At 33.3% G+C, this 12,234-nt stretch overlaps 1 protein-coding gene across 1 annotated transcript; it reads right to left on the bottom strand.

Moving 5' to 3' along the window:
- Window positions 1-9,268: 9,268 nt before the first annotated feature.
- LOC128221507 (complement C1q-like protein 4) lies at window positions 9,269-10,642 on the bottom strand. Its single transcript, XM_052930114.1, has 2 exons — window positions 10,489-10,642; window positions 9,269-9,690 (listed from the first exon to the last, which is right to left on the bottom strand). The coding sequence occupies exons 1-2, from the start codon at window positions 10,640-10,642 to the stop codon at window positions 9,272-9,274; spliced, it is 573 nt and encodes a 190-aa protein (XP_052786074.1). The 3' UTR covers window positions 9,269-9,271.
- Between the last annotated feature and the right edge of the window lie 1,592 nt (window positions 10,643-12,234).

Genomic DNA, 12,234 nt, shown 5'->3' with positions numbered 1-12,234 from the left:
TGTCCTGAGCTGTTTTACAAGCAATTTTTATATTTCTTTAATCTCAGTCTTTAAAACACGTTTATGTCCTTAGCTGTTTATCAAGCAATGTTTGATATTTCTGAAGCAAGTGATGAGAACCTGACAACCCTAATGGTTTAATGTTAACACACACCCGTATTTATGTTGTTGTCCACAATCCAGACATTTCGTGGAATTTCACAGCTATTATAGAATGATTATACTATATTAGATTAAGTAATACGTAGTGTCGGTTTTTAAACCTTCAAAGTATATTTTGTGAAATGTGGATGCCTGCTGACCCACTTTCTTTTTGTTATTGTTAAAAGAGTTCATCTTACTTCGAAACCCGAACAAGAGATAACAATAAGGGTTCAAATGGCTAATGAATCACATTCGTACTTAGGGTCCTTAACACTGATTGTTTTTAAACATATGTTGTACATATATAAGTAATCAAAAAGACATACCTTGTTAATATTGACATATAATTATACGGGGTAAGTATGCAGAGAAATAAATAAGACGGATACCGGAACTTACTGGCTTCGTCAGGTTTGAATAAATAATGTGTGGGTGGATTACCTTAAGCATGTATTACAACGTGTTTCTAAGCCTTAAACCAGCTGCCATATTTCGTGATAAACAATTACGTGCAGATATTGATATAACAACGAATAGCGAATCTTAACTTAGTTTAATGACTGTTTCCTATTTAAAAATTACTTTAGCAATTGTTCTAATAATTACACCTCACATTTAGACACGATCCGTGACAAGCAGTTTCTGTATGTTTTAGGTACATATGACGTTATAGGTTCCTATTTGTGTAAACATAGATACTTCCAAGCTCAATACTCACTAACGTCTTAAGTCTGAGTTTGAGACTTTAGACCCAAAACTACAAATCTTTATAGTTCTAGTAATGTAAAACAAATGCTCCATTTGATTAAAATAATATATTTTATAATATCTTTAAAAAAAATTCTGCAGAAATATGTATATCAAAGAAAATATGTTACTTTCAAAAATTCATTTTACTGAGTTTTCTCAGTGCCATTAAGATATGTTTAATCTTTACATGTAGACCGTTTATTTTGTAAAAAACAACACTGTTAATATAGTAGTAAGACCGTTTCTCCCATAAAACACATGGATGTTTAATAACGAATGTAGAAATTGTTAATCAATTTTCAGCTGAACTTTTGGAGAGTTCAGTTATGATTAAACCTGTATTATTGGGTGCAATCCTTTTGTTGGGAATTGATAAAAAAGCCTGTTCACCGGAAAATATTAAACTCTTTTTTCTTGATTGAGCTGGAGCCAAACGTCAGAGAGCCTGAGGTAGATGTTGTTTCTCCCACCAAATTTAATGTAAGTATTAATCACATTATGTTGAAGCCTATAATTTTAAAAACCTATATCGCGAGATGGGCAACTGCGAAATAATTGCTGAAAGTTAAGCGCCTATACTGCGAGAAAATTGAGGAAAAAAGGAAGTCACCTATACCCTGAGACCATTGCTCATAGGTGGACATATTTACCGCGTGATCATGGCTGATATGTCGGCACTAATACTGCTAGATGGGTAACTATACTGCAATATTATGGCTGAAAGGTAAGCAACTTGACCGCGAGACCAAGGCTGAAAGGTGGGCACCTATTTCGCGAGACCATGGCCGACAGGTAAACACCTTCACCACGATATGGGTAACTTAACTGCGGATATATCGCTGTTAGTTGGGCAACAAGTCTGTAGACCATGGCTGATAAGTGGGCATCTTCACTACGAGACCATGGTTAATAGGTTGGCACATTTACTGCAAGATCCTGGGTGAAAGTTTAGCACCTTTTTCATAAAGCTCTATGTTGAATCACCAGCCAGTTTCCAGTTTCTATTGAAATTCTGGTACGTAAACGGTTTATTTCATACGCTTACCATCTGGGATGAGACGTATTTAGCAGAAATATTTTGGGCAATAAGCGATATATACTAAATCAAGAAGTGTAGTCCTAGGCTTGTTTGTAGGACTTGTTGATGAAAAGAGAATTAACTATCTGTCCCGGATTTGCGCATGCAAAGGAATGTGCGCAGCAAAAAATGCCTGTTACTTAATTTCCTTATTCGGTTCATACCAAGTTATTCATTTATAAACCTTATCATATCAGGGTTTAAACATAAATGCTTGTTATGTTTTGCAAACGTTAACATTAACATTTATGAATTTATTTCGCAAATGTTAACATCGTAGTCAACCTAGAAAAAATATATATCACATGCTATTTCACAACTATTTCCCCTAATATTCTTCCGATTCAACTTTGGTATTCTAGGGTCACTCTTTGGGCATGTTTTTGGCATTGCTTGGACAACCTCCGTATCTGCGGACATAAACGAACCTCTGCTGCGATTTCAATAATTTAATTTTGAAACAAGCAAATATGCTAACCCAAGGAATGATTAAAGTTGTCAATGCTTTAACTTTTTATGGATAGTTTCAATTCTATAGCATACATGATAACATTATGGTAAAATTACTAGAAATTGACACAGATAGAATGTTTTGCAACGTTTACTACTTAATCCATTTATTCACTGATGACTTCTAGACATAATGTAAAAGCACCATTTAAAAGAAGGCAATTATGTCAATATTGAACTTGTTGTGTTATGATTGAATACCACGGCTGGTGTCTGATTATACATGCATTTCTCTCGTGACCGTAGATAATTATCTTTTCACTCGTAGTGATTCACTCAAATATTATATTCTTAAGTCATTCGGTGAAACATTTTGATCTTACACTGAAATTTGAGTAATATCCTCTATTATGTTACTTACGGACCATCGAACGAACGTGTAAAAGTTAATTCCAGAAACATTTTTTTTTCTACGCTTGTTGTCTTCGAACCAAATATCCTCTTATTTTCTGTCTTAAGGAGCTTTTTATGGGAGACATAAATCCATCTTCGCTAAATTACTAAACATAATATTGCATTAGGCAAACAAATGTTACCATCAACTGTTAATGCTTATAATCAATGAGAATTGTATTGCCATATGGAACGAGAGACATTTTAAATAGTTATTAATAATAAATAATAAACTAATAAAGTCTACAAATTTCATTTATGGTATCGTTGTATTCAATGAACTTATGAATCTTTGAAAAATCAAATATAAAAACAAGCAGCAATTACTAAATCAGTTTAACGGAGGTTCAGCCGCCAAATTCCCTATTTAGACGTATAGAACGGAAAATAGTGACAGAAACAGGAAGCAAGACGCAGACACGGAGAGTTTCGACACGGATCTCATATTTTGATTAATTAAACACCCAGGACAAAACGAGCTGGAACACGAATTATATATCATGCAGTTTCATGTTTCAATATCTCTTTATATGAAATGCCTAAAATTGGGGTTTGAGGTTTCTGTTTTACACTTGTTTTAGAAAAACGTGCCATTTTGTACGCACAAACATAATTTTTGCACAAGAAAAAGATCATTTAAGCAATGCATTATATTTTAGCTTTTTATATATTAACAGCGATATTATTTCCATGTTTAAGTAATTTTAATGAACGATTATACTAGTTTGCATGGATTGAATTTTGAATGACACCATATTGGAGCTACTTTAATAAAATGTTTGTTAAAGCGATGAAATAAAATAATAATTAACTATGATTATATAATAATCATATTAAATTAAGTTTGTTTCTAAAATAACATAATGTAAACACTTTAAAGAATCCAAACTTGGCATTATGTAATTTTGAAATTGCCCTGTACCAGTATCATTGTGTTTGTATAATTGATAGATGGACTTCGTTAACCTTTAATTGTGCTTATATTTATGAAAGTTCAATTTGTCAATACTAGGAAGCCATGCAGATGAGGACAGGTTAAAACAAGCATTCCCGTAGACAATTTATCGTTTTTTAACCATGTTCTCATATAACCGACGTAAATAAAAGAATTTTCTCCAGTTATGGTCTTTAGATCATTTTCCGGCTCTGCCTCATTTTAGACACAAAAACAAACAGCCTTAAGGCGCAATAAACTAATATCTTTTAATATTGGAGTAACAGAAAATTGCAGATTGAAGAGAAAATAATAGCCCATAAATGCACAATGAAACGATGATCGAATAACAAGAAAAGTGTCTTAGGAATGCCACCGGTAATAGTTTTTCTCTATTTTTTATGAATCCCAGAGAAGAAAATTGTGCGAGTAGTTCATTTATTACTTATTTTTTGTTTAAAAAAAGTAATCCAATTACGTATATTCTAATTAAGATACTGTACCACTTGTGCTACACCGCTGGACATTTTGATGCTAGAACTTATTATTGCAGAAATGTTAGACCTTATATCATGGGAACCTTGTATTGCCACACAGTAAGATATTATATTGCGATAACTTAGTGTTGTCATAATGCTATATATATTATGGCAGGAACCAAGTATTGCCACATGGTTAAATAATATGTCGCGGGAAGCTAGTATTGTCACAATAGAATACATTATGTCGCTGGAACTTAATATTGCCGAAACGGTGGACCTTAAATCAAGAAAACCTAGTACTGCCACAATGTTAAATGTTATACGGCGGGAGTCTAGTATTGCCACAAGGTAAGATATCAGTTCGCGGTTTTCTAATTTTACCTCAATATACGACATTATTCCAAGAACAAATTTGACATAAAATACCATTAAGGAAGCAAGTTTCTATCCTAATTTTCTTCATATCAAATTTCCAGAAGTTGTTTTCTTGGAGCCCTCGCACAATACCTTAGCTGTGGAAAGAAAATAAACCTCAGCTATTTATACAGTAATATCATTTTGTAAGCGAGGTAAAGGAATTATTGTGTCAGACAATAAATGAATTGCAATATATGCCGGAAAACAGTTTTGTCCTGGACAATTAATGAACATAACATGTCTAGAGAAATCGACACGGTGGATTGTTCTTGATGGAAGCAAGAAATCTACCAATTAGAAAGTAAAGCAGGATGACCTTATGATACTTTTAGTAAAGATATATTCATGATAAATCCATTTTTTCCGAGTTTAAAGCAGTAAACTTCAGCTCGCGGACTCCTGAAATTAGAAACATTACAAAACACCTGAAATTAAATATATATCTTTGTTCTGTGTGGCTCCAAAATATGTTTGCATTTGGCATAAATCATAATTTGACTTTATACATTATATGACGTTTTTTGAACATGGCGGCATAGGTTTTTAATTTTATGTTTCAAATTTGATTATTTTTAACAATAAATATTAAATATTAATCCTCTCATTGCATTAAAATAGTATTGATCATTAGAATATATGGCTCTTAAAAACAAGTCCTATCCTGGCGATCCATGACGTCTGAGGTACCATATTTGTTACATATACACAACAATTCTGAAATAAAATACTAAAAATATATCGGCTCAAATGATAATCGTAAAATCCTGATTAATATCCATAAGGTACTTCTCTTGATGCGTTAAAGGGGATTCATTAAAAAAAAGCAAAACTCGATTGTCTGTGATCTCTACCTGTCCGATATATAATCCCCTTCTGAAACATAAATAATATCAGAATACTTAAATGAGATAATTTTCAAGCTCAGTATTATTCGCGATTTGAGTACAATTTCTCTTATCAATTAGACAAGTTATACAACAAATACTTAATGCAAATTACTGGGAAAGCCCAGTTTGAAAAATCAAAATTAATCCATGTTTACAGGACCAAAGCAACGGCCCAATTGACAATGACCTAGAGACACAAACGTATAAACAGCTCTTACACAAATTAAACCATCACAAACGAATAACACACGTATCAAAAGCTATACCGATCAATAATGTAATGACCTAACTTGAACGGTCAGTGAAACAAGAGTTCATTGGAGTTCGAGCCTTGGCTAGTTAAAGAAGTTTCCTCAAGTTAATGCATACTTTGATAATATTTACCTTTTGTGTTTTATTTTTATTAAGGATTGTTGGGATAAGAGTGAGGTTTTTGCACATAAACTGGTTTAAACCCCCAGTAAATTTACATTTACTGACCGTTCCAAGTCGGTACCTAACAATTCTTGATAAACATACCTATTTTAAATATATATATATATATATATATATATAATATCCATGCACTGTGCTGTTTGTGGAATTTTGTGCTGTTCTTCTATGTTTCTTGTCTGTGATATTGTGTTCTATGTCTTTGGCGTTTCCCAAGTGCCACTAAACCGGGTTTATGATTAAACGTTTTGCTACAGAGCTTGTTTCTGTAGCTTTTTGCAAAAATAATGAAATATAATTAGAGAAAAACGAAATACTAGACATCTTAAATGTAAAGGGCAAATTGAAAGACTACAACCACCATTATAACGATCATTAAAAACTAACAAATCAAACTTTTGAATAGTATATATTTAATTGCGACTTAATGACTGTTATCATTACAAACTGTGTAGTCAAACCTTTAAATGTATTAAAATCGTCACACCATAATCGAGATAAATTAGAGATAGGAGTGGAAATAAAAAGCAACAGCATATCAATGCATATTGTTCTTGCGAAGATGAAACATATATCATAACCAAATAAAAACATTATTCTAATACTTAAAATATTGTTAATTGTGCAATAAGTAAACACTCGCAAGTGATGTATTCTCACGTTGATAATAGACAATTGCGCATGCGCATTCGGTCACTGTCTTTCGGTGTGCTGCAAAAGCTATTGACGGAGAGAGACTGCGTTTAAATATTATTTCATAGGTTTCGTTCTGAAGCAAGGTTCGTATAAGCTTTCCACTATTTTCAGAAAAACATATCTCAGAATCATAACACATTATTTGTATTTCTTAATGTGTGACTATGTGCCAACGTTATCATTTTGAATTCCATGTCATAATTTGGGAAAGTGCCATTACTGAGGGTGCGAAAACTTTGTTTCCCTATCCCTGTAAATGCCCTATGATATACATTATAACGTTTCACTGTTACTGATCCTCTGTTATTTTATTCGTCCTATATTGCTTAATGTTTCCTCAATCAATACTTTAACATTAAGTTTTGACAGGAATTGCCATCAATACTAGAATAAACAAGCATTTATTAACAAAAGAGTAAAATTATAGCAAGCTCTGTTATATGTTCAAGATATACTTGTTAATGCTGCATTCTCACAGATTTACCATTTTTACAACTTTTTTGTCTTGGAGAGAGCAAATTATTGCGTGGGTGTCTGCAAGCCAATGATAGTTATGGCATAAAGAGTTACTAACGGTTTAAGAAAAATGCATGAAACATCAATTTTTGAACTTAAATATTAAAATCTGCGATCTAATTTTTTGTCGGGGGTCTTATATAATTGGTTTCCGCAAAAGTTAGCACATTCCAACACAAAAATAAAAAAAGTTGTTAAAATGTTCAATCTGTGTGAGTGCAGCTTTAAAGCTAGAAAACATTCTGAACGATCACAATCAACGGTTTCTATATAAAAGGAGGTAATTCCATTGCGGTCTGGGACTTTAATAAGTGGTGCAATAATTTTGATTAAGAAGCCGCTTTACTAATACTATATATGTGAAGAAAAATAATGTTTTTACTTTTATAATTATTTTATTTTATTATAAATTTACGGCCTTTTTTTAAATGTGATAAAAAAAAATCTTAATATAATAATCACATTGACCTCCCCTATTTCCGATATCTCTTCACTAGTTTTGCCTGCTTTCTGAATCGATAGACAACGTCGTCATATTTTGACAAAAAGAAACAAGAATTAGTTCAAAGATTCAAATATATTGACTTTCCAATCACCTGGGTTTTTTTTTTTAATTTATCATTGCATACAGTCTATTTCTTATGTAATGCTCGAAATCTTCTCGATTGTCTTTAAGTAATACACTTGTCATCTTCAGTTCAAGACTGACATCCTCTGTGTATTGGCAGCTACCAAAATTAATAAACAATGCCAACATCGTACTTCAGTTAGAACAATGCACGCAGAAGTACTGGTACTGGCGATATAGGCTCGGATGCACATGATTTTCAGAAAAAAAGGGTACTTCTAAAAAGTGAAGAAATGCATTGAAAAATATGAATCGTTCTTCTGTTCTTGATTTAAACAAAATACTTAACAACACTTTACAACGCACCTTAGCATATTGGCATAATATAAATTTTAGGGACAGGGACAAGTATTAATGCGTCTAAAAACGAAATAATGTAAGTGAATTAAAACTTCAAAAACAGTTTGCTGGAAAATACCACCAACCTATCGTAAATGAAAATGCAGCTGCTCGTTCTAGCCCAGTTTAATATCGATAATAAATCCTGACACATAGGCAAATTAAGGCTGAGATCAATAGTACATTAGAAACAGAGACAGTTTAAATATACCGTTTTTATGTATTTCAAAGCTGCACTCTCTCAGATTGACATGTTAACATTTTTATATTATTATTTTTGTCTCAGAATCAAATGAATTTGGTCATAATGTCTTCAGTTAAGTCTTATAAATTAACTCACTATATAACATATCTCAACTCTTTGGCTATAGTAAATAAACGCTTTTAGCCGTAATACATCAATATTCGAACGTTAATATGAAAAAACCTAAGATCTGATCCTTTGTCGGCAGTCTTATATCACTGGTTTGCACAACACTTGGTTCATTCTAGGACTAAACATCAAACAAAATCAAAACGGTCAATCTGTGAGAGCGTTGTTTTAATGCTCATTTCAAGGTAGAACAGTTGGTATCACCTGTCCAAAAATGAAATACCATGATATCAAAGCATGCTATATACTATTATACAAAACAATTACTGTTTACACCGGTTACGAATGCGAAAAGAACAGCGTCCTTTCAGACGGGGATTTAACTATATTTTATAAAAGCCTAACGCGCACAGGCTCTTGAGAGAAAAAGAACTCTTATTTAAGACTGCACGCGAAGACCGTATTCAAAACGTAATCATAACGGAAAAACTAGTAATGAGTGTGCGAACTTGAATGAAGGCAAAGTCAGGTAATATATAACGTTATGTATTCTTGTTTCAAGGTTTGTTACTGACAAGGCCATATCAACGAAAGTAAATACACATTACATATGTATACATGCCGAGCAACAATACATGTTTCAACAAAGCAATTCAAGAAGACAATAAATTCTTGTTATTTAGTTGCAAAACATTTAATGCATATAGTCTTCCAGATGAATATATATTAGCAAGAAGTATGCACAACACTTGTCACTCAATAAGAAATCCGGAGAAGAACGTGTTCCTTTCGCTGCCTTCGACATATTTCTCCGAGTATACACTCTCAACATTAACACGGTCGCCTTTTCCAAGCACCATGACGGTAACGACACTGGACGAATCATACCAATGCGTGTTTGCGTTCACGTTCACATTAAGTCGTAGATACAAATTGTCGTTCTTTTTCAGTTCGTATTGATTGGTTGACCCACTGCTAGCTGTAGATTTAAAATAGCCTGTGATCTTGACAGAGATCAGATACAGGCCTTCTATTGGGGCGGTAAACGTGCCTGTTTTGCCGTTGTATGCTGATCCAATGTTGGTGACAACATCGTCAAATAGTATCGTCTGTCCTTCTGTTGTCGCCTTTATATCGTCTGAAAGAATGGCTAAAAAGGCGGGGCGGGGATCTGAAAAAGCAACATACTTGTTAAAGTAGTATTTCTAGAACATCAATTCCAAACAAAAGGGTACACTACTAAAGGTGTGTAGTTACTTTGCAGTCATGTTGACATATTTAAATGGTTGGAGTATTAAAGGCGCACAATATAGGTTGAGCCTTATCGTGCTTAACATGTTTTACTTAAATGGTCAAAACATGCATATATTTAAGGTACACATAAAATAGCGATATTTTGGCGTTTATCTTATCAAAACAGAATGTGTAGCCACGTAGATTGAAAACATGTACAAAGCTTTATATATTTTCTTATCTGTACCTTAATCATGAAATTATATTAATCGCCTTCCACAATTCACAACTGCAATAGTTTAACAATTGTGAAAATCACACGTAATGGCACGTTATGGAGCAGTAAGATCCTTCAACAAAGCTCAAAATGTTAAACCGTAATTGTAACCCTGTGACAAAGTAGTCGATAGTCGCGAAAAACCCTGCAAAGAACTACATTCCATCATGGTTGTAATACGTTCAAATATCAGAGTGAAACTGCAAATGTGACTAGAAAACTATCTCATAATTATGTTCATTTCTTCAATATCAATTAACACAATTTTACTTTCGTCATTAAAATAACAACTACAAGAAAGAAGAAAATAATAATAATAATACGGCTTCGTGGCCATACATGCCCCAGAAAAAAACGCCAAAATATTGCTTAAATTATTTAAGATACTTTATAACTTATATTGTGCCTTAAATCCTCGGAGAACACTCGGAAAACACTCGGAAAACACTCGGAAAATACTCGGAGAATTCTCGGAGAACACTCGGAAAGCACTCGGAGAACACTCGGAGAATACTCGGAGAACACTCGGAGAGCGATCGGAGAACACTCGGAGAACACTCGGAGAACACTCGGAGAATACTCGGAGAACACTCGGAGAAAACTCAGAGAACATTTGGAGAACCCTTATCGCATACTAACTGTTGATAAACAATATTTTAGAAGAATTTCTAGAAAATTAATTCCAAACATTAGGGTGAACTGCGTATGTAGTAACTTTGCAATCATTTTGACATATTTGGAGTATTAAAGGTGCACAATAAGTTTTGTTGCAATTTTTATTTTTTAAATAATGCCTTATCGAGTTTGACTCATTTTACATAAATGATCGAAACAAGATGCAGTTGATTTAAATATAGATAACTAATGGCCATAACTGGCGCTATCTTAACTGTGTACTTTGAGGCCACGTAGACAATAATTAAAACATATGAATAAAGGCATATATTTTTATCTGTACCAAAATCAAATGCCTTGTATCATTAAATTGATTCAGTTCAACATGGAATTGCATTATTGCATCAACCTATATTGTGCCCCTTGAAACCACAAACTGCAATTTTTTTTAAAGTTGTGGAAACCGCAAAACGTAATTTTAAAAAAGCCGCAAATGTGTAACCATATTAGAGGTCGCAAACAAATCATCAAAGAACTACGACCCGTCATGGTTTTGAGATGTACATGTATCAGAATTATATCTCTAAAACTGATAAAAAGGTTTGCACCACCATCACCAATAAAGATTAAAAGTGTAATAACGGGAAAAAAATCAACTGTCACTCGAGTTCAATGCAATATTTAGTTAAACAGTATAACTTTAAAACATTTCGCTTTTGGCACTTAAAATGACAACAAAAAATACAACATAACAAGGAGTGCACCCAAAAATGGAATTCAACTGAGACATAGATAAAATAGTGCCGCGGTAGATGCATTTAAGGCGGTTCTCGTTCTCTCCAAGCCGTCTTGAAGAGCGAGAGTCGAGGCAGAGTTGATGTCAACAGTCTCTTCCAGTCGATGTAAAGTTGTGTTTGTCACTTTTAATTCAGTCTTTATAGAGTCGAGTTCGTTCAAGGACTCTTTGAGATTTTTGTTTTCAGTCTGTAGGTTTTCAACAGTCTTTGCAAGTTCTTCCAGTCGTATTTCCATTCGAATAGCCTTTTCTAGTAGTCGTTCATCGTATTCAAATCTCGTACACCTTGGCTCCACAATACCACAGCTCACACAAGAGAGGCACAAAAATGTAACGCAGATACGAACAATCATATTTGTTTCGTCAAATTAAAATAGGACCAGCAGTACTTAGTGTTAAAATATTTTCTAACGTCTTATCTCGGATAAATAGTAATTGTTTTGTGTAACTTTTTAAATTGTCCTTTAATCTGAGTCTTTAAAACTAGTTTATGTCCTTATCTGTTTTACAAGCAATGTTTGATATTTCCGAAGCAAGTGATGAGAATCCAACAAACAAAATGTTTCAATGTTAACACACACACCTTTATGTTGTTGTGCTAGACATTAATTAGACGTTCACGGCTAATTTGTGATGATTAGTTTTAAGCCATTAGTAAGTTAGTTTTTAACGCCGTCAATTATTGTTTTGTGAAATGTTGATGCCAGCTGAATCACTATCTCTTTGTTATTGTTTTAAACGAGTTCATCGCACTTCCAACCCTGTTCAAGAAATAACAATAAGGGTTTGAACGG

This window comes from Mya arenaria, chromosome 16 (genome assembly GCF_026914265.1).
Source record: "Mya arenaria isolate MELC-2E11 chromosome 16, ASM2691426v1".
Taxonomy (NCBI): Eukaryota; Metazoa; Mollusca; class Bivalvia; order Myida; family Myidae; genus Mya; species Mya arenaria.
This window is presented reverse-complemented; position numbering and strand designations above follow the sequence as displayed.